Genomic DNA, 25,949 nt, shown 5'->3' on the forward strand with positions numbered 1-25,949 from the left:
GGGTTGGGGGGGCGCAGAAAATGTTTGGAAACCCCTGGGGGGGGCGCAGAAGAAAAAGTTTGGGAACCACTGTTCTAGAGGAACATGTTAGATTTAAGTGATTCCTCTTTTCAGCTGTTGAAAAGTTAACATAGCACCTCACCCGAGCTGAATAAAATCTAAAAGCAAAGAGCTAAGTGTGATTCGTTTTTCATCTTAATGGTGCTCCAAAGTTATTTTCTCATCAAACCAATGCAGGCATGAATGTGCCACATTAAATATACCAGCCTAGAGCTTCCTCCCTCCATGGCTCTGTTAGAAACATGTCTGCATTGTGGAGCCGACCAGCTCCTGCTGCTTCAGCGAAAGGCATGCCTGCTTTCGCTTCAGTGGCTCAAGTCACAAAATCAGTTCTAGTTTTAGTTTACAGGCTCACAGCCACCATGCTGGCTTTTCATAGCAGGACGCACACAAATCTTCCACATAACATTAAGGTTTTAATCCAGTTAAACCAGGAAGGCATTCACTAATTTGCGGTAGTGTGCAAAAATCATTGCCCAAAGTGCGTTTCTTTTAATGATTATTTCTGCACTTAAATGATTCCTACAATTAAATAAACCATGACTCGTCCATCTCCTGTTGCCTGTGATGTAATGGATGCTGTGGGAAAGGAAATTCCTCCAACATCATAATGTGTTTACCAGGTCTTGGAGGTGGTGCTGCAGACATGGAAAATACTATCGAACCTTCTATGACTTAATATGAGTGGAGTCTGATCAATTTTCCAAACTCATACCAGCATAAGGCTGAAAACATGTATCAAAAGGAGAACGTATTAGCAAATTCCACCATTAAAGTTTTTCTGCATTGTTTGTTTGTTTGTTGGAGAGGCACCTCACCGTGTGTGGTTCCCGAAGCCAATCCGACATTGTGAGTGGGAAAACACTGTAGAGTCTTAAGGTCATCACCACACACAAATTGGTTTTAAACATAATTAGTAAAATAACTGGGTGGTAAATAACTCTAGAGATGTAAAAAAAAAAGAGAGAGAGAAAGAAAGAGAGAGAGAAAGAGAGAAAGGGAGAGAGAGACATGCATGCCTGTGGTTTCTGATGAGAAGCTAGTTGTCAGATTATCTTTCATAATTCTTAAACCTATCTATTAGCTTCACAAGTTTGAATTGATCGTGAATTTTCTCCAGTTCACAGAAACCCAGCGTCGAGTTTTATTTTTAACACCATAACAAATGAAAAGGCTGTTTCACGGGAATTTTTCCAATGAAACTAATTGGATCTGTGCAGGGGAGCAGCTTCCAACAGCTGCTAATAAGTGCGCTCCATATCTTGGGCTTTATAACGCAGCGTGCAAGGCAACATTCGTTCGCCATTCAAGCGCTCTCCACCGGACCAGATTACCGCTGTTTCAAACACAGACAGCTTAGCTCTGAACATTTGTGCAAACACGCCCCTGACTTCTCTCATCATCTCGGAGGTCCTCGTAAAAACACCGAACCGCGCTAACGGCGATGACGCAAAGGACGTATGCGGCCGCTGTCACACCTGCTACAGATGGAGAAGGCGGCGAGAGACGCAGCGGCGACGAGTGACAACTCGACCGCTTTACACTTTTAACAGAGCTCAACTGAATCATCATCATCGGCGGCGGCGGCCATGCCTTCTACTCGAATTAGTCACACACTATTCATTTGTATGCTAATTAACATGAGGACAACAGCAGATCCAGCCCCGCATTAACAGACGCCGTGTAGCCGAGGTAAACATTTGTCAGCGCTGGGATAATGAAGCCGCTGGATTCCTCTCCTCAGGCCTGTCTCGGCTGCTCCCCCTCAAAAAAAAAAAAAAAACACCTCCAATTACAAGTGCATGAAACCCGATCACCTGGTAAAACGTCGCTCTCCCGACCAATTACCACCGAATCTATCATCTCTGTAATTACATTGATTTGAGGGCAGCCTGAGCTATTTGTTTACTCAGGCAACTGAGGGAGCACACGGTTGCCTTCAAGCACTGTGCGCGCAAACTCATTCATTTTTTATGTGGCCTTTAGTACCTTTCATTCATTTGAACTTAGGGCTGGTGGTATTTGGAAACAACGTTATTTCAGCGGGTGTAAGCCACCAGAGTGGAGCTGAATGTAAGAAACTTCACATTAATATATAGTTTCAATCATATATTTTTTTAAATGTTTAATTAAGTTATATAAATTCCTTCATCTACAGCCTCTGTTATAATTTGTAGACAAAAGCATTAACTTTTAAACACTTGGTTAATGATGTTCTGTACTTTGTTTGAACTGTTAACTAAAAACCCTGAAAAGTTTTTTTTTTTTTTTTTTTAAACTAATTCCTTACTCTAATGGCTGAGCAGGAATAAATTAACAAGCTTTTTTTCCTGCCCCAATCTGGCCTCGGAGTGTAAAAAAAAGACTGTAGCCGACTTCATTAATAAAATAGTGGCTATCACCAGTTAATCAACACTTATTTCTATGGAAATAAAATCACATCACTGGGAGTGTGAAAAAAACACTTCTGGTGATGTGACTGGTTGTTTCTTTTTATTATCAATAAAAAAAAGATGGTTCTATCGTTTTTGTTGTTGTTATCAATAAAGAAGAGATACAAGCTTTAAGCAGTGGGGGTTCGCAATGTTGCCAGGGATGGAGTAATTTGTGGCCCTTTGGACGTCTTTGTGAGGCCCTGCTTTAAGAAATGGTGCAAAATCGACTTGTCAGCAGCACAAGCCATTGACATAAGTCGACGCTTATTAAAAATGCTTCCGGCTGAAATTTTCACTGCGTCTCTCTTGAAGCTTTTCCAAAAAGGATGCAGCCAAATTAAGCTCTTCTCCAGATGTCAAATCTTTCTTAAACGTAAAGTGTTCATCTTTTATTTTTTTTTTGCGTTTCCAGTTAGATCCAGTGCCTTATGAAATTGTGGACTTGGGCGCATTCGTACCTATTTTTTTTTAAATTAACTCAACATAGCAAAACTTTTCAAATTCTGATGTGACTGTTGTTAAGAATGAAAATAAATAAATTTCTCGATGAAGACAATTTAAAATGCTTGGCCACTTAATAGTTTTCTTTAAACAGTCCTGGCTTGCAAATTATTTACAAATTCCTTCAATAAAGAAATCTGATTACTTTGTTTTATTTAAAATATTCTAAAATAAATAATAGTTTATTTCTGTATAGCTGAAATAAGCAGCTATTTTAAATAAATAAATTCTAAATAAACAACTTATTTAGATGTTTCATCTTTTCTTTACTTTTCCCAATCTACCAGATGTCTTTACATTTCAGTTGGATTGCAGTTTGGAAATTATGCTGGAAAAATGTGACCTCAAACATGTGACACCTTTTAACAAATGTAATAGATTGTGCTATTACACCCTTACATGATGTTAACACGTATAGTCTTTATAAAAACAAGATACTCCTTGATTTTAAGTATAAATAATTTTTTTAAATGATGATCTTATATCCATCAAGTTCTCAGAGTATTTAAATATAATCTTAAGCATCCAAATCTAAACATATTGCACCATGTTGTTAATCATTAAAAAACTGCAGGTATCAAACTTTTCTGCATTAAAAATGTTTTATTATTACCATTGGTTTGCTCTGATATTTTAATCTCAAGAGCTGTAAGATAAAAATTACCATAATTTGTGTAGTTAATCTACGTAATGCGTTTCAGTTCGCCTATCCAGTTACTGAAATAAAGAAACTTTTCAATACTATTCTATTCCCGTCCGGTTAACATGTTACATGTTTTTTGTGGGCGAGATGCTTCTTAAAAATACATAAAGCTGCAATTCAATAAATGACAACACTTCTGTCACAATCTTCTTTGGTCCTAAGGAATAAATCAGTGCAAACTCGTTAGCCCCTTACTCTGCAGATAGAGGAGCTAAAGCCATGTAACAAAGCATTGGCTAAAATTCCTTCACACAGATAAAAAAAAAATCAGATCAAGTCATACAGAAAACATCTACTTCAAGTTCTTCCTACTAAATGGGGTTTTACAAGCCATCACATCACAAGGTGTACTTTTCCACGGATTTCTTTTCCATATTCTGTCTTTTTTTTTTTTATTTAGTAAATTACGACAGCTTGGAATCGCTTGTGTGTTTTTGTACACTCGAGCTTAGATGTAAACGGTTTTAGAACCTGGTAGAGACCAGGTCTGAGTTGTAAAACAGTGTGTACTTTCTGTATTCATATTATCCAGTTATCTGCACTTGACTAAAGCAGCCTTCTGCAACAGTTGTGCAATAAAAGCCATAAAGTCCAGTTTCTACCGAAGGAATGTGGATGAAATTGCAGCTGCAGACTGCAGTTTAAAAATATCCCATCTCCGAAGGGAACAAAGGTTAAAGGCTCTATTGCCAGCAGTGTTTGTAATCGCATGCAGCAGAAGGTGAACAGTAACTGCATTGCAGCAGATATTGGAACATAACACACCTCGCTCTGCAGGATCATAACAGCGTGGTTAAAGTGGTGGTGCTCCAGCGTAGCAGAGGTCCCATAAAGCAAAGAGAGGGCTGAACCAGACCTGCCACACACACACACACACACACACACACACACACACACACACACACACACAGACAAAAAAAAAAAACAACAACACATTGGGATAAAAAAAAAGAAGGATAGCATAATAAGTTTTCCACAAGAGCTGAGAAGTAAAATCTGCTCTAAAACTCTCTTTGGATTTCCTCTCCAGTTCAGTCTGTCTCTAACTTATGGTTCAATAAAAAAGGACGCTTGAGACTCATAACCCAAACTACAGCTGAAACTATAATGTCAAAGTCTGAATGTGGGTATTTGGGGATTTTAAAAAAAAAAAAAAAAAAAAAACAGGTCCCCGTATAGCGTGAGAATTGTTTACTTAAGTTAAAGCTTGTAAGATGGAGCTTTAGGGATATTTAAATTATAAAACAAAAATAAATATTCATAGACGTCGCAGTTGTTCTGGTTTAGAAAATCAGAATGAATATATGAGGGATGAATTGTCTGAAATAGATCAAACTCCACCTTACAAATAAAGCAGAGATGACCACTTTCTCATTAAAAATGATTTAAATTGAGGTTTCTGTTAAAGTATTTAATAGTTTATATTTTGTCATATAACATAAAACATAAACTTGAGCAAAAACTGTGGAAATGCTTGGTGGTTGTCCAGTTTGTTTAGAACTAAAAACAGAATATTGAGACGGGCATTTATATTCAGCCTGATTTACTATGAAACAAAAACTAAATTCCAAAGTTTTTATTCAGAATCACTTAAATAGTAAGTACACATTCCAGTCTACATCCAGCTGCTCTGTGAAGGCTACATAGGTGTGTTAGAGAATACCATGAAGACACATTGAGGTTGCAACATGACAAAACGTGAAAAACTTAAATGGTTATGAATCCTTGTGGAAAGTATTGCAAATATTAAAACGTTTTGCTGCGCAATACGCAACAGGTTGCGCGCTTATGTGTGTTCGCAGAAGCAGAAATAAGGTGCACTCACTTGGCCTGAAAAGCATTATTGGTGCCCCTGTGGTCCAAGTCGTGGCACACACAGCCCACAATGAGAGCAAAGATCTCCAGCTCAGTCAGCGTCTCCTGGAAACCCGCCGTCTGATTGGCACAGAGGACAGGAAGCAAATAAAACATACACACACACACACACACACACACACACACACAGTTTATAAGCAGCAGCACACCGTTATTCAATGAAATCCCGAGCACATTGAACAAAAATGGAAAAACAGCAGCATCAGGCTAAAAAAAGAAAAACAAAAACACAGCATCTTCACAAAATGCCATAGGGACTGCAGTCGCGTTGCTCTACATTTCTGGCTCGGATGAATGGGTTCTGGAGATCATGTGCTGACTGAGTCACTGTGGGTCACTGCAGGGATAGCAGCGAAGATAGTGGGGCCATCAACCTACTCATTAAAAGCTAGAGGAACAGAGGAACCTTAAATAGCTTATACGCTGTTATTTCAATTCCCCCTGCCAATAATCAATTCAAATGGGACACTGCGCATTAATGCCGCAGTTGATTAAATGGTGTTAGCTTAGCACATTAGATCCTCGTGTTGCCCCAAGGACGTCAGGTAAAAGAATCACACGCTGCAAGTCTCCTGGGATCTCCATTCATACAAATGTCTGCACAGGACCACAGTTAATACACACGTAGAGGCATCTTACTGATTTGATCTCAGGTTTGAAATCCAATAATAAAACTGATACGAGAATTTGAACCCACAAATGCACGGATCACTGCACTCATCGGCCTAATGGTTATTCACTGGGGAGCAAAGTGTTGGTGTTTTGAACCAGGTGTGAAGTGAAGGCCACTGAATCTGGCCTTCGCTTTAACCCACATTCTGGGGAGGACTCCTCTTTCTGTACCTCCAGTAATGAAGTGGATATGAAGATGTGACAAATTGGGCCTTTGTCTGTGGTAATGTCCAGCTACTGGACTCCATATTCTGAAACGAGCGTCCTGGATAGAGCGGCTGGGTTCTTTAATCCCAGGGGAGCTCAGCTGTTCCTTCAAATCAAAAGGCATCAGATAAGATGGTGAAGGCATCTGTTTACCTTCTGGGCACCTTACTTTGGAGGTATTCCAGTAAAGCTCCAGAGCCAAGTAGGTATGTATGGATGGATGAATGGAAACTTAGAACTCCCACCATTTTCCGTCTGTAGCACACACTTTTTCTTGTTAAATTAAAAGCAGATAAAGGTTAGGGGTGCCTTATGTTTTCTGTTGAATTTAAAGCTACTTCCATGAAATAAATTGTGACATATTTTCCTCTTTCATGAGATTTGGACATAAGAATCAGTTCACAGAGAACAACAGGACTTGGGCTCTGGCAGAAAAAAAGCCTGATCAGTGCAATTCAAGTTTCTAAACACCTCTTTTATCAACTTTGTTATAAGACCTACAAAAGTTGCAATACAATCTGATGTCCATGTTACCTAAACCATCCTTAGAGATCAGTGCGTACCGTTAGCATGGCAAACATGCACTGGCACACGTTGAACGCATGCCTCCAGTTGTGGTAGAGGACCATTCTGTAGTTTTTTCTGACAGTCAGCAGCCATCTGCACAGTGTCTGGAGGGAAAAACGGGCAGAAAGAGATGAGAGCGTGGGTCAGTGGTCTTCATGGTCTTCAACCGCATTCGTAGCAAAACTCAATCAAGTATTTAAAGCAAACGAGACACAGAAGCTCTGCTCTTTTACCTCATAGTCGATCTTAAACTTCTGCACCATTCCCAGCTCGATGAACATCCGCAGAGCGGCTGTTATCATCGTGTCGACATCCAGGGAGAAATCATCAAAGGAGAGCTTATCAATGCCCAGCTCGCAGACCAGGGGAATGTTGGCAGCCTGTTTCATCATGGTGGGAGCAAACACAGAGGAAGAATGAGAACATGAGCCCACAGAGCAGACGTGGAGGTCAGCGGAGCCGTTTTTGGATGATGTATGAAAATATGAAAGCATGCTAATTAAGACTCGGAGGCCTAGTTTTCAGAGGGCTGATATTAATGAGGGAGCTTTACTGAAGGATTTCTCTGTTGTTTACTTTCTGAGCTCATTGACAAATGTAAGTTGTGCAATAGTAATGCTCAGCAGCTTTTTGGCATTGTTATTCAACCAAAAGCAAAAATGATTTCCAATTAACCACTCTCAGCGCGAGTCTTTTATCAAAACGCCGCATGCCCATCTGAGCAGAAAACACTAATTCCTATCCGTGTTGACGAGAATGACCATTTCAGACTTCCTAACCTCCATTTATTTTTCTAGAAAAGCACATCCAGCGATGCGTCTTCAGTGTCAGTGCCGGTGTGTCTCGATTCTCTCACAAACGTTTGCCTGTCAGGTCGGTAAGTATTCCAACTCTCTCAATTCGCAGCCCCAGGTGACAAAATGGCATCCAGGTTTGTTTGTCACATACGCTTTCGCACTCCAGCGGAATCCCAGGCAAGTGAGCTCAATGGGGCTCTCTCTGTATGTAGAGCAGTTATGAAAGGGGGAGAAAGGCAGGCGGCAGAGCATCGCGCTGAATGAGGGGGGCTGAAGCATCACACGAATTCATGAGAGAGACAAGGAATCCTACTATGTACGTAGCGTTGGCCATAGGGGAAAATTGTGCTCATGAAACTGGAAGAAAATAGGTCACGTCTATATTTCAGAAATGGAATGCTGTTAAAAAATGTAATTATGACCAATTTTGTCATTTGTCTATAAATAATGCATTGTGGATGATCACTTATTGACCGTAGCAAATCCATTTCTAATAACACAATTGGCCTGTTTTCACTTGATACTTGTGGGTTTAGATTTTTGTGAGATCGTTATTTCCGTCGGAGCAAGTCGAAAATGACATTTACTAATACAGATTTAAGAATGCTTTGAATCTACAAGAAATTGTTTGCAACGAGGCAACGTGTAACTATGCTCTGTTAAAAGTGAGATAAGCTAATGCAATAAGGTTAATGCTAAGCTGAGTTAACCTTAGATAAAACCCGTTAAACTAAGCGAAGATAAACAACAAAAATAAGCTAAAAAGACAAATTAAGATAAGGCTAGATAAATTAGATACATTTTAGTTTAATTTAAACTGACCCAAGATGAAAAAAATTTAACCAATCTATGCTATTTTATTGCGAGACGACTTACAATAAAATAAAAACCTGAGCTATGATATCATAAACTAAGATAAAATGAGCTAAGCTAGGATAAACTAATTTATAATATGAAATATAACTATGCTAAACTGACAAAGGATACAATAAACACAAATTTATATATATATATATATATATATATATATATATATCCATAAGCAAAAACTAAATTAAGCTTAAATGAGTCATTTACAATTCATGTAATTATAGGAGCAAACATGTCACCTTAAATTTATCCACTTCAGTCTTGGAGCAAGTGGCATGGTAAGACAGAACCTGCAAAAATGATAACAGTATCAGTTTTGTTTTTGAATTCAGTAATATTCCTTTTAAGTTAACAGCGGCGTTCGATTTGTGGATCTCCCTGATTAAGTCAGCAGTGGCATGTGGATCTGCACCAGTAACAACATCAGCACAGATTGGGTCTCCATGTTCCTCTCATTCCCTGGGAGAAATACTTTGCACACTCTTGCAGTAGCTTATTTAATCATAAACGCTCATGTTTATTCAGGGATGCCAGGAACAAAGCGCACACACACACACACACTTGCGTTATTTCATTCTGCATTTGTCTCCAGCTATCTGTTCTCCGCTTCTCGTACTTGAAACACTGGCGCTAACGAATGTACCCCACCAGCTCCCAGTTGTAATCTTCGGACACATTGTTAAAGGCTGACTGGTCCAGAATGGTTACAATCTGCAGATAAGATGAGGGATTGCGTTACACTGCCTCTCATTAATTTCCAATAAAATCTTTGTGAGAAGGTTATCTACAAAAAGTTATCTACTTTTTAAAAAGTTGTACAAAGACCCATGAGACAAATAAGTGAAAATAAAATTAAGAATTTCCACTTTGCAGCTGTTACTTCCTGCAATAAAATGTCAGTTTTCTGTGCGTTCTTGCAAAATGAAGGTTAAATTGAAGTAGTACCAGAACCAGGACCAAACCAGTACATCCTGACAATGTAAAACCCAAGAGCTGAAATTTCACTGAGACTGTGTGTTAATTGTGATGGGAAAACGAATACAAATTCAACGGGATTTTGTGCCCTTACATCTAAAGCCACTGACTGCTTGGCCCAAGACTTCTTCACCTGGTCATACATAATCGTGTTGTTGATGCCCAGTCCACAAAATATCACAAAGGCCTGAGGAAAAATAAGTTAGAATAAATAAAGCACGGTTTCCACAATCAGTCAGAGGATGTTTGGTGTTAAAAATGAGCAAAAGGCAGCATGATACCTCAAAGAGACGCTGGTCTGCATCGTCAAATGGTTTCCCGTCCAGCCTGTTCAGCACTTGAGCGACACCTGATATGCAAAACCAATTTATGCATTAGATGAAATACCACTTAGCTCAGCTTGGTGTTGATTCGACCAAAAAGCTCCACTTTTTCACTAGAGACTATGGAATATCAAAGAGACATTATGTATTTTTAACAATGGTTAAAAAGGAGAAAAAGCTGTTTTCATCCACTTCAGACAAGGTCGGCATGAACTAAGGAGCACACACTGTTAAATAAAATGACACCAACAGGGACTCAATTAGTCTTCTAAAAGTTTTTGTCTATAACCGTCCTATGGGAATAACCTCTTCCTTTCTGACTTCTGCCTTCAGATGTATTTCGCCCTAATTGAAAGTAGAAAATGATTTAATAAAGTCCAAACATTTGATGAATTGAGGGTAGGATATTATCACACAATTCATTATCATTTTTAATTATGCCAAAGAGGTTAAACAGCCTGCCAATACTATGTCTTAATATGACTCATTGGTTGGAAATGAATTAGCTCTGCAGTTAATTACGGTTTTATTTTATTTATCTTTTATTATGGATGAATTTAAAATGCAGAGCAGATGTTTTCTCAAAAGCATGATTGTTCCTACTGTAACCAGCTTGTGATTTGTAATGAGCTCCTCCAGAACATGCTACAACAAATGTTAGCTAACTAAATGACTGCTCAGAGCCCCACGGCCACCACATTAACTCCACAATCCATACCTCCCAGACCTACAAGTTTTCATGTTCAGTCCTTTTTTGTTTTTTTGTTTTGTTTGTTTGTTTTACATATCTGACCTCTTAGGCTGCATGGCTGAACAATGCAGTTTGTTCACCGGAGGCGATCCATGGAGGGGGTGTCGAATTTTGCTTAGAGCTTCACAAAACCGGAGCCGCAACCAGCTCAGCACTGTGTTAACCCGTAAGGAATTTCATCCAACAAAAGCTGAACTCAAATTAATCTTCGTACAGTGGCTGTTTATCATAGCAGGACATGCAGGAAACAATGATTCTGTGGCACAGCAAACAGCCTGTAACCTAAAATATTCTTGATTTCAAAGATATACTTAGCTTTGAAGAACTTATACCTATGACTTGGGGTTGTTGGCCCAGATTTTAATTAAAAAGACCAAAAAACATTATTTTCCCCTTAATAAATACATTAATCAGGTATAGTATTATGCCCACTAACAGGTGTCAAGAATAGCACATATTACCTATTTTCCAGACTGTAGAGCGCGCCTCACTATAAGCCACACCCACAAAGTAAAAAAAAAAAAAAAAAAGCAAAAAAAAAAACTGGAAACTACTTAAAACTTAAAAGCTGCATCATATGATCGTGTTGTTTCCTTGATGAGGGGGTATGAATTTGGAAACATTTCTATGTGGTGCCTGCTGCTAGCATGTGCTTGTTCTAAATGAAAATTAGCACTTTCTTCTTTGATTTCCAATTTTGACTTCCAATGATTCACTTCCTGCAGAAGAGCCCCCTGGTGGTTGAAGAAAAATCCACAGAAAAGCCGCACCGAGAAAAGCGTGGGGGGAAAAGTAGCGACTTATAGTCCGAAAAATGTACGGTACCACTTTTTAGGACTACGGCGACATGAGGGAGTTTTTTTTTTTTATCCCCTTAAAGATTTATTTACAGATCAAATATGAAAAATAGTATTTAATGTTGAAAGTCATTGACTCAATGCAATCTGCTGTTTCCTTAGAAACCTTTTCAACTACGTTGTTGTTTGAAATCTAGTATCAACTGGTAATGTATGTTTGATTGAATTTAAATTATTTCTTTGTAAAGTGCCTTGTCATGACATCTGTTGTGAGTTGTTGCTATGTAAATAAACTGAATTGAACTGAATTGTATATATTTACCACCACTTTAAATTTGAGGAAGAAAGAAATGTTTAAACATTTATGTCTTCTATGATGCCTATACTTCCATAATGATTAATTAATGATCTTACAAACTGCCGAACCAATCAAACTGAAGTCTGTTTTTGGAGTCAAACTGCGGCCACACAGTCCTTGAAAGAAAATACAATCATACCTCTCTAAACTTTTTCAAATTTTGAAACATTACATCCACAACCTTTGTAGAAATATATTTAATTTGAATTTTATTGGATGAATTAACACAAAGCAGTACATTATTTGTCAAATATAGGTAAAGTATAAAAGATTTTAGAACGTTTTCACAAATAAAAATGGGAAAAGTGTGGTGTGCCTTTGCATTTTCCTATGTCTTACTATAAACTAAAAACAGAACCTGTCACGGCCTTATTTTCAGCAATAGGTTTCTTCTGTGCATGATTAAAACGCCTCATGTCACCAAGTTCTCTGACTTGAGCTGTGGATCTGCACTGAATTTTGCTAACAGTGTATCAGAGTAAAGGGGAGCTGCACATCTCCTTTTGTTAGATTTCTATTTGTGAAAGATTTTAAATCATTCATTATTTTTAATCTACTTCACAGTTATGCCACACTTTGTGATGAACTCTTACATACAATTTCAGTAAAATATCTTGACGTTCATGGTTGCATTGTGAAATAAAATATGAAATGGAGAAATGTGAACGTATTTTGAAAGGCGGTGTATTTCTATGTTTTTTTTTCTACTGCAAGCAATTTCTGTGCAATAAAGGTGTATTTTTTTTTTAGCAATTAAACCCGGAGCAAATTTGCTCTCAACACTCCATACCTGCTGTGTCTTCAAAACAGTCTTTTAGGAATTACCTGGGATGACTTTCAGTAAATTAAAAACATAAATCTTAAAAAGAGCTATTGCAGTTCAAGCTGCTGTTGGTATAGTAAATCTCAGTAGAACATATCTGACTGAAATGCTAAAAATTCAAAATTAAATACTGCCTACAGCCTAGGTTACATTAAAATGAGGGCATACATTTTTTTTAATGTTTTTTTTTTTTTGTTAGTGAATGTATCCTTGACTGAAGAATTTCATCTCTGCTGCTTTGTTTGGGTAATGATTTTTCACTTAACATCCTCAGGTGCCACCCACACACTGCCTTTTCTCTCCCCTCTCACTCTTTCCGTTCGTTTCTCCTTTCTCCCTCTCCCTGCTCCGACAAACGCACAGACACCTACGCAGAGACGCGCCCAGGTCTTAACCAGCCATCTGCAGCAGATCTGCTGATCACTTTGCACTCACATAAAACTAATGACTTCCCTGCGTCAGATCTCACCGGACCGAGAGGAGCTCCTGTCACCTGCTCTCCCCCTCCACCTCCCTGCAATATTCCAGCGCCGAAAAAGCGGACGAGGGATCAATGATTTATCAGTGTCATTGTGCTTTTAGCCCGCGGCTGATTCACAAGCATAATGCGCGCTGACAGAGGAAGGGAAACTCCTCCTCCACGTGTGGAGTGATGCTGCAACACAGCATGCATCTCAGCAAACGCGGGCAGTCTCCGCTCAACACATACACGAGGTTCTCTCTGCCCCGCTGTTTGTTTAATGCAGGAAAGTGCATGCATTGTGCTGGACCATGCATGTATATGTTGGTATTTAACTATGTAGTAAGCAAAATGTTCATCCAGTGTACTGGTTTCACCGCCATCATCTGAATCACAACTTTCCAAGCAGAATTCAACAGGACTTTAGAGATGAAAAATTTTGATTTTCAACAACTTTTGGATTTACTGATAAAAACCAGCAAGCGTTTCATATTCTGGTTTACCCTCAGAAGAAAAGACAAGCACATTTTTTTTCTCAATATCTTCACACCGGGTCAATACAGCATTCCTGTGGTAATATAGTATATTCAAATAAGTATTTACTACAATTACTTAAACAGATACCATGATATATTCTTTTATTATAATCACAATTAACTTACCAATAATTTGGTGGTTGCTGTTCCATATGGGAACGCAGAGCACAGAGCGAATGTGAAAGTCAGAGAACTGGTCTGCCTGCAAAATGTGGAGGATTAAAACAGAAAACATCTCAGAAGTTGGTTTGGCTTTGATTATTTCATGAGACAAAGCTTACAAGCAAACATAATTGCATCAGAGACTTCTTTAGAAATTATGTTTTGTAATCTTTATCCAGAGGCATTCAAACAATCCACTAGCACTAAAACAAAGTTTTAGGGTGTAAAGTTTCAAAGCTACAGCCAAATTCTCTAATAAATTAACAACTACACAATAAATTGAAACATTCCTGCTGCATTGTGCCATCTGTGGTTGATGGCTTAGTTAATGTCTAAGCACACTTTGTGCTTTTGTGATTTCAACATTATTTCACCCCTCAGGTCTTTTGTGAGTTTTACATCTGGGAAGTGAGATAACCGTGAAATAAGATTGATTTTTTTCGCATTTCGACAACTTGGGTGTTGATTTGATGGTTATCCTGTTGACATTTCCAACAATAACCATTGTAAGTTTTCTGGAAAACCTAGACATTCATTTGAAATCTCTTGGTACTTCAAAGTAATCATGAAGACTTGCATTTTTGCTTTCCCAGAGCCCTTGGAAAGCAAGTAAACCCACAGCACCACAGATCCCCTACCATACTCTACAGTGGGCATACAATGAGGTTCCATTTGTTTATCCTTTGTTTTACACCAACTGCAGTGTTTGTTAGATGCCTGTCTAATCGGACCAAAGCACACACTTTACATATTTAGGTTTGTGATGGTGGGAAAGACAAGGTAATTTCCTAAAATGTCTCTCTATCAACTTCTCAGCTTGTACAAATCGGTCTAATGGTTGACATGGAGACTCCAAGGTGCCAATATTTAGTGAGTTTTAAAGATTTGTCTGTATCTTCCATGTAATTCTCCTCGCTGTGCGAGTGGCCAAGATAAATTTCGGTCTTCATATCAACATTTGAATTATTAAATCTTCTGCCCAACAAGGCAGGAGTCCTGGTACCAAAAGGTCGACCCTTTCATCTTTTCTGCCTCTGTTACGCAACTTTGAATATGTCAAACCTTTCGAGGTTGCCTAACAAATGAGCAAGAAAGCTCTCTAAATAATAAGTGAGGGCCTCTTTTTTTTTTTTTTTGCAGAAACCTAGATGTTGAATGATATTCGCCGGGCTCTGTCGTATAAAAATCCTGGTGATGGGACTTTGTACCTCCGCATCGAAGCGAGGATCCTGGTAGGCGTCGCTAATGTTCACAGGAAGTCCTGTTGATGCAACCAGCTCCGCAATGCTGTTGTTGATGAGCCAGTCTGAGTAGGACGATTTTTCCATGCTGTCTTTGGAACTAGAGTTGGAAAGGAAAAAATAAAAAATAAAAAACATAAACACAGCGCTGAACAACTGCTGAACCAAACGTAAACTCCAGTTTTCGATCCTCAACAAATATCGTTTTATAATCTGCGACTGTAGCCGAAAATGCATAATTTGATTTAAAAAAAGGTGACCCGATTCATCTTCCTAACGGCAGGTTTGCAACGGCTTCTCCCGTTTCTCCTCATGAGCCTTCTCCGATATTCATTTGTATTTAATGAACCTCTCATACAGCAGATGTCTGTAAACTTCTTCAGCAGCTCATGAAGTAATGAAAATTTAAATGTGCAATTGTCTTCCTTGTTGCCAGACTCCCCCCACACACTCTGCCAGAGAAACACCTGCATCATCACTGCTCACATCACCCATTGACATTTAATACAGCAGGACCGTCGTTAAGTTTTACCTTCAAAGCCAACAAGCGTTCTGTGCTGCTAATTTTATCTTTCAAGAATGAAGATAGAATGATGCTGATGTCAGATCTTTAGCTCATGTGGAGCGTGTGATGCGGCGGTGTAGACAAGGTCTTCACAGTGCAGCACAAAATGCATGGCAGTTCGCGATGCATTAGCTCCTGCTTTTTTTCTGGGTGCTATACTAATTGAGATGTTACATCAAAACTGTCTATCTGCTTATGTATTGAAAAGTCTGTCTGTCAATCTTTATAGCAACAAACACTTTGAAGAGAAATAAATGCAATTTAATTTGGTGAATTCACTAACTGTGGCAAAATCGTTATCAAGAAGGTGGCCGTTTAAGTTAGGAAAGTTAAATTGGCCAATCACAAAATTGATATTAATTTAACAACAATTGCATATTTAGCTTAGAGTGACATTTTCGTCAAAGATTTGATTGCTCTGCGTGTTCCTACGAAGAGAACTTTGGGGATCTCTGACCTCAGGTTTGCTGGTGGTTCCAAGAGTTTCTGAAAGCAGAGCTTCCAGGTATTAGACTCCTCCTGTGAAACCAGCTCCCAGTTTTAGTCTGTGACGTAGACACCCTATCTTCTTTTAATAACCCTTACAGATAGGGTGGCTTAGGCTATCCAGCAACACCTCTATGCTGCTAGAGGTATTAGTTTATGCATTTTTTTTGTAGAAATAGCAGACATTACTTTTACATACATTTCTCTGTGGTTAACTGTTTACCTGTATCTCGTTTCTAGACAAAATCATTGACAGAGCTAATTACTGCGACTATCTATGGGATGCTTTTCATCCCATAGAAAGTGTTCCTGGGACAGTGCATCGTTGTTCTTGCTTTCATGGAAAAAGCCACTAATGTAGCTATTGCTGCAACTAACAATTTGCACTCTGTTCTTCATCCAATAGAAAGCACTCCTGGCTCTTAGTGTGTTTTTGTTCAGCTATTTCTTTGTTTGTCTTTCTCTCCAGTACATATTTAGTGCTTTTTTGTTAGCCATTTCTTTTTTAGACAAAGACATTGACAAAGAATTTCATCCCAATAACTCTGCATGATTGTTGTTTTTGTTTTTCTCAAAAATAAATAAATAAATAAATAATTCTGACTCAGAGCTTTTTCTTTTAGTTGTGTGTATTTTTGTGACAAAGCCACTAGTAGAACTATTGCTGCCATGCAGTCCTTTTTTTCCCCCCCATCTATCGAAAGTACCACTGGCTCAGTGGTTCTCTTGCTTAGCTTTGCTTATTTCCTGAATGAAGCCACTGAAACAGCTATTGCTACCTTCAGCATATTACCAATTGTCATTATACGGGATCATCTCAGGAACTGGATCTGAATCGGTTTGTTTCAGGATGAATCACATTGATTTGATATCAATCTTCAACTTATTTGATCCCATATATTTGAAAATTAAGACCTCTTTGTCTTGATGTAATACTTGTGGTGAATTGGTGTTAAATAAATAAAATTATAGTGAGTTGTATAGTTTTATGTTGTTCAGACTGCTTGTAGAGGCCAGTTATGGCCACTGCTTTGAGGTGACGATATTAGCTATGGCAAGCATTCAAGGGTGAGGTGGGGGAGGGGTTATTTGTCTTCCCTTCAAGCTTGTTTTCATCCATAAACAGCCCACACAATATTAAGTCTCTTTTTCTCCACTCAGCCATGCCTAGCAGAAGCAAAGAACAGCAAAACAAAATTCATTTAAGGCTTTCAACGTACATCTTCTGAACGGAATCAAGTTTTATGCCCACAGCACTTTAAATTGTCACATTTTTAAAAGTATTTCACACATATTTCTTGCATTTTATGTATTTTATTTTTTTTACTATGTATGTGGTGGCAGAGCAGATGATGTTGGTATAATTTCTATTGTGAACATATTTATTTTGGATTTAAAATGTTAAATTTTTAACCTCAAGGTGTAAAATGAACAACAGTTTTCCAAAAGTTATGGAAGCACAATACAAACCTGTTTTCAGTGTCTGCACTGCATTTTGGAGACAGTAGCTCGAACGACTTAGTGAACTTGACCACCTGAAAGATGTGTGAAGGAAGAAACATTTAAAGATCTGAAGACGGATACTGATTAATAAAACAAAACCGAGGCAGACAAAGAGAAACGGGTTACACATGTGAAAACATAGTTGGACATACACATGGCAGAGGCAGCAGAAGGAAAAACAAAACAGTACCGGTGACTCAATGTCCTCCAGCAGCTGGACGGAGCAGCGCTCACACTTTAGCAGAGTCTGGGCGCGGTGCATGATCTTCCTGACGATCTTTTCCAGGTCAGTCTGTTCCTCAAACAAGTCATTGACCACTTCCAGGAGTGACTGAGCGCCAGGAACGGAGAAAATGTTATGCTGGAACCACCTTGGACGATCTGAAAGCTCATGAATGCTAATGCATTTCCAACACATAAGAAATCGGCTGGCAGGCAAGAGTAAGAGCCCTTTAAATAAATGTGTTGTGCTTCGTGCTGATGTTGGAATCTAATTACTATCATAATCCCTAAACCATAAACCAAAGGGATGATGTAGTGTAATTGATTTCCTCAATACAAGTAAATTAGACCCTTTATCTAAGGCAGAGCCAGTCCAGTTTAATGTGCTGGCACCTAAAAACGAGGAGAGAATCTCTCCTCGTTTTTCTCCTCTGCTCTCTGAACTGCGCTCTCGTTATGCTCCCTCCGATTACTTGTGACTGTAATACATGAATTAGAGGATCTCCTCATATTCTCAAGTAGATTTAGGTCCTACTCTGAATAACAGGCCCATCCCCCTCGTCAGATCCTGAGAAAATGCTCATGCAACACTGCATGGCACCGTGATTTTCCACTGCGACGCCAGCAAGTGGGCTGCTGCTGATCAATACCAAGCCTCAATGTCAGCATCAAGAGGGGTGGGAGGGAGTAAAGCTGATCCTTGGAATGGGAGCTTTATCATTCCATCGGCCTCGTGGCCCTTACCCGACTCCGGTCGTACTCCTTTCTGGAGGCAGCGAAGAGTTGAGCATTGGAGATTGCAATACCACAGAAGGGGAGGTACATCTGCAGAACCTGTGGACACAATGAAAACTCATAAATACTGTAATATGATGTGAGCATTTTCTTTTTTATCAAAGAAGAGCTCTGTCACATCGCATATGTCAATTTTGCCCACTGGCGGCAATGTTAACAGCATTTATGCAGTGCAGTGCAAAAGGCTTGGTGAACTTTTTCACGTCTTGTCACCTTGCAACTACAAACCCTAAACCTGCTAAAGAACAAACTGCACATGTTTCCTCTGGTATTTTGACAATTTATCTTTGGCGACGATGAGCTCCAAGTCTTTGAGACCAAAGGGCCTCCTCGCTGTCGCCCTAATGTGCAGCTCCTTACATTTTGCCAGAAGAAACATGTTGGTAGCTTAAACTTAAACCTAACTCTTCCTGGGGCAAGAATAATACTGAACTTAGCTGCATCCAGTAAACAGATGAAACTGAGCAATGAGACCAAACGTGATGCTGTTTCAGCTGTCCTATGGAAATATCCTATAATGATCTTCCAGAAAGACCATAGTCATCAATAAGCCCAGCGGGAGTGGATTCATTAGCAAGCAGGACGTGGGGATCTGCCCATGGATCTGCCTGCGGAGCGCACAGGCGAACTCCGAAGGAGCACTGCTCTTTATAATTACATTCTGTCAGGCAGCCCAATACACAAGGTTGCATTATAAACAAGACGTTTTTGCCTGGAGCCCTTCGAACTGACCAATAAAAAGTGGTTTAATACCAATAATTAAAAAAAAAAAAAAACAGAGTGGCCAAGACCATTGGGGACACTCAGTTCCTTCTAACCTCAATGGCTTCCTCTACCACAAATGACATTTGTTACGAAACAAGCCAAGAAAAATTACATGCCACTTTATTTCTCCAGCAGCTCTCGGTGTGAATAACCATGAGGTGACTTAAAGTACTGTTTCACTTTCCGTTGCACTGGTGAGGAGAGGCCAGAAATATTTTGGCGAGAACTGCTTTCATGAATAAAACTCAAATTTTGCGGACAAAACACAAAGGTCAATTTAGTCACATGAACATTAGTATTGCCCCTAGCTAGCTAGCTAGGCATCAACATGATGCGGTTGCTGTCCGAGAAATGTAGTGTGTTTAGTAAGCATTAAAAGAATTTTAAAAATTAAAGGAGATACATAGCACAAATGTAATATGCATATATTGCATTCTTTTTGAGGTAGTTATAACGTTTAAAGTAAGCAAAAACTAGGGGAGTGACTGTCTGCTGTTTTAAAATCTAAGAGGTATAATTCAAGGTTTTTTGAAAACATAACTTATTTTGCAGCTGTTGGTTAAGAAACAGTGGCAATAGTTAAAAACATTGTGCTTCAGGCTGAATCAAGTAGCTAAACAAGTTGAGTGACCTCACCCCTAATATTAAGCTAGCTGCTTTAATTTCAAGTATCATGTCAGGATCCCAGCTTTTTAAAATCATCAGAACAAAAACCAGCATAAAATCCCTGCATAAACGCATATCTAGGTACATGTTGTCTGTGTACTGTCTGATTTTATATCTGTTTTCCAGTCAAAATTTGCTCAAGTTAAAGCTTTAAAAGAATGGTGTGTAAGTTTTCTTTTTTTTTATATATATACAGCTTGAAAAAACTGCTTACAAACCCCCCCCCACCCAAAACAAAAAAAAAAACAGAGTTTTTCATTACAAGCTGAGTATTTTTCATTTTTAGTGTGATTCTGATAATGGAAGAGAGACACAAAATACCAACTATTTTTGCGTAAAGCAATTTGCTAAATATAAATTAATTAAATTAATTTAAAAAAGACTTCAAACTTTGTGTTCTCAGGTCTTCAAATTCAGAATAATCCAGTACTGTCTGTGTGTATATCTATATCTATATCTATATATCTATATCTATATCTCTCTCTCTCTCTCTATATATATATATATATATATATATATATATATATATATATATATATATATATGTATAGAGAGATATAGATATAGATATATAATGTAAAATCTTGATAAAATGAATTGAGATTTGTTGTAGATGTGATCACATGTTGAAAGGTTTAAGTGATGTAAATACTTTTAAAGGAATTCTATGATTTCTCAAAGAAAATCTACATAAGAAACAGAATAATAAACAAGAACTGAAGGCCAGTGACTGACTTCTTGAAAAATGTTCACTTTTTCTAAAATATGTTCATGTACAATTAACAATATTCTCTTCCCTAACAGAGCAACATATTGTGCACAAAAAACTCTGCTGAGCTATTTTCTCTTGATGAAACACAAATTATGTGACTTTTTGTGCTACATTTGATTTTTTTTTTTTATGAGTAACACATTTGTTTTATTAGATCCAATATCCTCCTGTTGTTTTGCTGCAGATTGACATCACTTAATTGTGTGCTGTGGGGGGGAAGACAGCTTTTTGATGAATCCCGCCGATGTTCAATTGTACTGGATGACTAAAAATGCACAAGTAAACATGGATCTTACAAAGAGGTATTTCCCGACAATGCCTACCTGTTAGTAGCACGTTTGTATGTAACGCACAGCAGAAACAAAATAACACAATCTTAATCAAAATAATATTGTCAGACGCATCGCAGCACAGGGTCAGTTAACTGTATTCCTCCACAGAAATGAGATGCCGCAATTACAAATTATTCCCACTCCCCCGAGCTCCTAAATCTTGTGGGGTACCAACAGCAACACAATTAAGGCAGCATGAGATGTAAAAAAAAAAAAAAGCAGCCATGTAATATGAAAAATCCTCTCAGAAGTTTAAGCACAAATTTGTTTTGATGAAGGTTCATTTAAGCCTCTAATGACATCTGCCACTGCTGTATCATTTGATGCTTTATAAAGTATGATTTGTTTTCTTATTACAAGGTCTCCTATGAAAGCAGAGCTGCAGCTGTGCTGTGCGCGGTGCTCACTGCGTTCACTGATGCTACCATCGCATTTCATTACTAATTCAGCAGTAGCCATCCCCGACATTAGTGTAATGTTAATGCAGTGTGAAACCTACTCTCAGAACAAGAGAATTATGAAAAAAGAAACCCCTTCCATGAACAACGGATTGCACGTGTGTTTATTATTTTAGATATTTTTTGAGGAACATGCGAGGAATAAAACCCTAAAATAATAGCACAGCTACTTTTGTTCTTTCATGTTTCATCTTATCTGCCTTTTGAGTGCTCATGCAACAAGAGAGGGAGTCAGCGTATCAGCCTGTCATCATCTTTTCTGCTACATCCATTCAGGCGTGCTGATGGGTTTAACATGTGCTCTTCTGAGGCACAGAACCCTATCTGTCTCAGGGTGAGATGCAACTCCAACTGACCACTGTAAAATCTTATATTTGTCTAATACAAACCTTCGTTTATACCCGTTGATGATTTGTTTCTGTACCAAAAATATGCAAGATTGAAGTCAAACATGCTCCACACTCCGTGGACATCTTGCAATGGTTCATAAACTTTGCTATTTCCAATTCACTTGTGTTATATTAATCACACCAAGACCAATAAAAAAAGGCACAGTTAGTTGCCTGGGCAGGACATGTCCTGCTTGTAAAAGAAAATCGCCTGGTGCAAAAATCTTGTCTAAAATTTGCTGGTAGAGATAGACAAGATCCTCAAAGCTTCACATTGGAGCCCAAACAACTTGAATTTTGTGCCTCAGTTGTGGTTCATGTCCTGAATAAAGCACCACATCCAACAAATCTTCCCCAAATGTTTGAATTCAGCTTTGCCTTTTCCCCCTTTTTCAACCAGAGCTTTTTCTTTCATTCAACTTTCCATTAACGCTCTTGGATTCAACATTGTGGGAACAGTCAGCTTCTGCAGCAATAATCGTTAGTGGCTTACCCTCAATAAGTATGGCTTCAGTGACTGTCTTCTACGCAACTCTGAAGTTAGCGGTCTTTCCTATGGTTGTGTAGGACATAGCACGCCAAAATTATAACAGTTTTGTATTAAATGTCATTTTTAGATACGTTTTTGATATGTTTCAATCTAAGAGTAAAATTACTGAAATAAACTTTTCATCGATTTCCTAATAAACTGAGAAGTACCTATATGACTTTGAATTCAAAATCTCCATGAAAAGCTGGTGCAGCTATTGTTCCCTTAGTTGTTTTTTTTTTTCCTACAAACTCTACTTCGCTGTTGTTATTAATCATAGATGGTGCAGTAATATTTGACACAATGGCTGTTCCACTATGCAGTCAGGTCAAATTTCAGGTTAACCAATTTGAGACTCTGAAAAGCAAATATGGGATTTATATTAGTGCTGCTGCCACAGTGTTCTCACCCCCTGGAACATGCTGCTTAGGAAAAATAGAATAATGGCTACCTGTGACCCAGCCAGGAAACCCAGACACTAAGTTCTGATCTTAAGCCAGTCTGAATCAAACAGTAGACACATAGATAGGTCAAACTCCTGCAGTTCAATTAGTACATAGTAGTTACAATGAAACTGTACACAAAGACAAGCAAATTATCACCTGTTTATCAGACAAAGAGTATATGAACAGGAAGTATATAAGGAGGAACACAAGAAAAGATTTTTAAAAGACTTCCACTGCTACAAATTCTTGATTTAAATACCATTAGTTGCCTTTCTGTGAGATTTTGGAATTTTTGTGTATTTTTTGGTCTGCGTCCTAAAGTCTTGTTGGCTGTTGGGTTAAAATTTGGACAGAATTGGGTATTCCAATTGGACCCTTATTTCCAAACATACATAAAAACTGATTTTGGAATGGATGAAGCAAAATTAGACCCAACCTTCACCTTTATGAAAAACATTGTGTTGGAAGAAAGTTCAATCTGTGTCAGGAAATCATCCAATTTTATTACACCATGAGGTTTTTGGAAAGAAGAAGAGTAGACAAACATCCAACTAAAATTACCAGATGCTAACTAGTCGCTGCAAAAAAAAAAAAACACACATATGGTTAAGGTGTACCTTAGAATGATTTTTTTTTTTCTTATTAAGAAATGTGTGTGTGCCATACATATGGCTGAATTTGAGAAAGCACATAAATTCCAACTTGAGCAAATAATTCTGGTTTTAAAAGTTTTTTGTGAAGTCCAATAAATAGTTCAAATGACACTCAAAAGTCTCAAATTAATATATATCTAATGCCACTGATGATTGTTTCTGCAATTGTGGCTGTACCTATGCACCAGCCCCAGGACTTGACTGGGATTAACGAACACAGTCAAAGTATAAATGGACTAAATTGCACACCACAAATAATTAGTACCCTCCTCGAAACCCTACGGAATTTTTTTGTTTGCTTGTTTATTTGTTTGTTGTTGTTTTTTTAAGGAAGCTCATAGGCCTTGTAGCCATCACTTTAATTTGTGTGTCCTGCAACAGATTTGCAGTCAAAGTCAAATCTGGGCTGCAATACTCTAATATGTCCAGTAATATATTAATATTACCTCTGGTCAGATGATTCTTGTTATTAAGATTAGAATATTACCTTAAAACTGTCAGGTGTATGAATCATTTTGGGTTTCATATCCAATTAAGTACAAACTTAATGGGATATTTATTTGCTTTTAAACTTTTTGTTTTGCAAACGTAGAAAGACCACATTTTGAATCACAGCATGACTCTGATGCTAAACCACAGAAAACATTGAGTTAAATGTTTTATTCATGTAGGTCACAAAACGAAACATAAAAGGGGGTAAAATTGAGAAGAAAAAAAAATCCCAGTTTTAGTTGTTTTTTTTTACATCTCTGCTACTGTGAACTCATAAGTGTTACGACACTGACATTAATAAATGATGACAGTTTGTTGCCCCTTTACGCACTAACCCCATGCACAGTGTTTGTCTAAAAAAATCTGAGTAACATCCTTGAAATGCCACAAATGAATCACAAAGCATGAGCATTACTTCAGGCTTATTCTTTTCTTTGTGCAGTAATAACAACACTCGGAGGCTGCAGTATTGCTTAGAGCTCTGTGAGGCTGCAGTTCAGCGTCTGTGTCAGTACCTGTTTAATCCAGATGGTAATTTGCCCTTCTGGGGTAATTACTTGTGGAATAATGTTTTTTGATCATTTTTACATTTTCAGTGCAAAGCAAACAGAGATAAGATAGATAGAAAAAGTGTCAAAGTTTCATTCTATGAGGCAGGTTTATTATGTCGTGCATTGGATTCAACTGGAGTATATTAAGCAGCATTCAAAGTAACACGATATCAGTCACAACGTTTTCCAAAATATGTTGTTGTTTTTTTTTTTGTAAGTTAAATTTCATTCATTCTTGTTTAAGTTTATATATTTTGAGCCATTTTCCCAATGTGTCAAAGTCAATTACAGTTTCTGTACATTTCTTATGTCAAAATGTAATTTTCTCAATTCAAACTTTGTCAAATCAGCTAATAACTTAATTAATTATTAGAAGTGACATAAAACTTCACTATGGCAACTATTTCAGGTTCTTCTTCTTTCCTTTTAAATAAATCAATAAATTCTTGTTTTTTTTTTTTTACAATTTCATAGATCACTAGATGACAAGCATGCAGACCAACAAGATGTGAATACTGAAATTCTATTTTTATACAACTTGGAAATTATTTGATCTACAAATGTCCTGAATCTATTTCTACTGGAAAGAGAAACAAAGAATTACTGGCAAAACTTCGGAAAACCATAGGATACATTTAAAAAAAAACACACACACACACATTTCCACTGAAGAAAAAAAAAAGCAAACAAGAAGGCAACTTAATGAAGGAAAATCACAAGGAAAAAAATTACCTTTTCATCATCTTCAGTGAAAAGTTCCCCACTTGAAGTCTTGTTGATGGCCTGAGCAACTCCAATGATCTCGCCATCGCTGTTGCGGATAGGCATGCACAAGAGGGACTTGGTTTTGTAGCCCGTCAACTTGTCAATTTCATCACTGAATCGGCGATCCTGCAAGCAAGGGCACAGCAGATGCATAAAGACACACAGCTTGTAAAAAGCAGACATTCCTCTACTGGTCTTTTCAAATGACAGAGGACCCGAACATGGTAAAGCAGTGTTGTTGTTAAAACAATAATCATGCCACAAGAGGTTAGATTTCTAATACAGCACTGTGAACTAAAGCAGCAAAGAAATCCCACTGTACCTTGTAAAAGTATTCACACTCCCTGAACTTATTCACATTTTCATGTTACAAATGAAAACTTAAATGCTTTTTTTTTTTTTTTTTTTTTTTTTTTGGGGTTTTTTTTTTAAGACCACACCAAACCA

At 38.0% G+C, this 25,949-nt stretch overlaps 1 protein-coding gene across 1 annotated transcript in view; it reads right to left on the bottom strand.

Annotated features, from left to right (window-relative positions):
- pde11a (phosphodiesterase 11a) overlaps positions 1 to 25,949 on the bottom strand; it is a 44,585-nt gene that overhangs the window by 12,942 nt on the left and 5,694 nt on the right. Inside the window, exons 2-14 of the mRNA XM_015043883.1 lie at positions 25,470 to 25,628; positions 18,634 to 18,723; positions 17,858 to 17,998; positions 17,635 to 17,699; positions 15,081 to 15,213; positions 13,837 to 13,912; positions 9,944 to 10,011; positions 9,757 to 9,849; positions 8,927 to 8,977; positions 7,254 to 7,400; positions 7,017 to 7,124; positions 5,525 to 5,634; positions 4,465 to 4,555 (exon numbers count right to left, since the gene is read on the bottom strand). Coding sequence (XP_014899369.1) covers positions 4,465 to 4,555; positions 5,525 to 5,634; positions 7,017 to 7,124; positions 7,254 to 7,400; positions 8,927 to 8,977; positions 9,757 to 9,849; positions 9,944 to 10,011; positions 13,837 to 13,912; positions 15,081 to 15,213; positions 17,635 to 17,699; positions 17,858 to 17,998; positions 18,634 to 18,723; positions 25,470 to 25,628 — 1,332 coding nt within the window. The remainder of the gene's footprint in view (positions 1 to 4,464; positions 4,556 to 5,524; positions 5,635 to 7,016; positions 7,125 to 7,253; positions 7,401 to 8,926; positions 8,978 to 9,756; positions 9,850 to 9,943; positions 10,012 to 13,836; positions 13,913 to 15,080; positions 15,214 to 17,634; positions 17,700 to 17,857; positions 17,999 to 18,633; positions 18,724 to 25,469; positions 25,629 to 25,949) is intronic.

The sequence above is a fragment of the Poecilia latipinna genome, unplaced genomic scaffold (genome assembly GCF_001443285.1).
Source record: "Poecilia latipinna isolate Pla-1442-1.1 unplaced genomic scaffold, P_latipinna-1.0 Scaffold655, whole genome shotgun sequence".
NCBI lineage: Eukaryota > Metazoa > Chordata > Actinopteri > Cyprinodontiformes > Poeciliidae > Poecilia > Poecilia latipinna.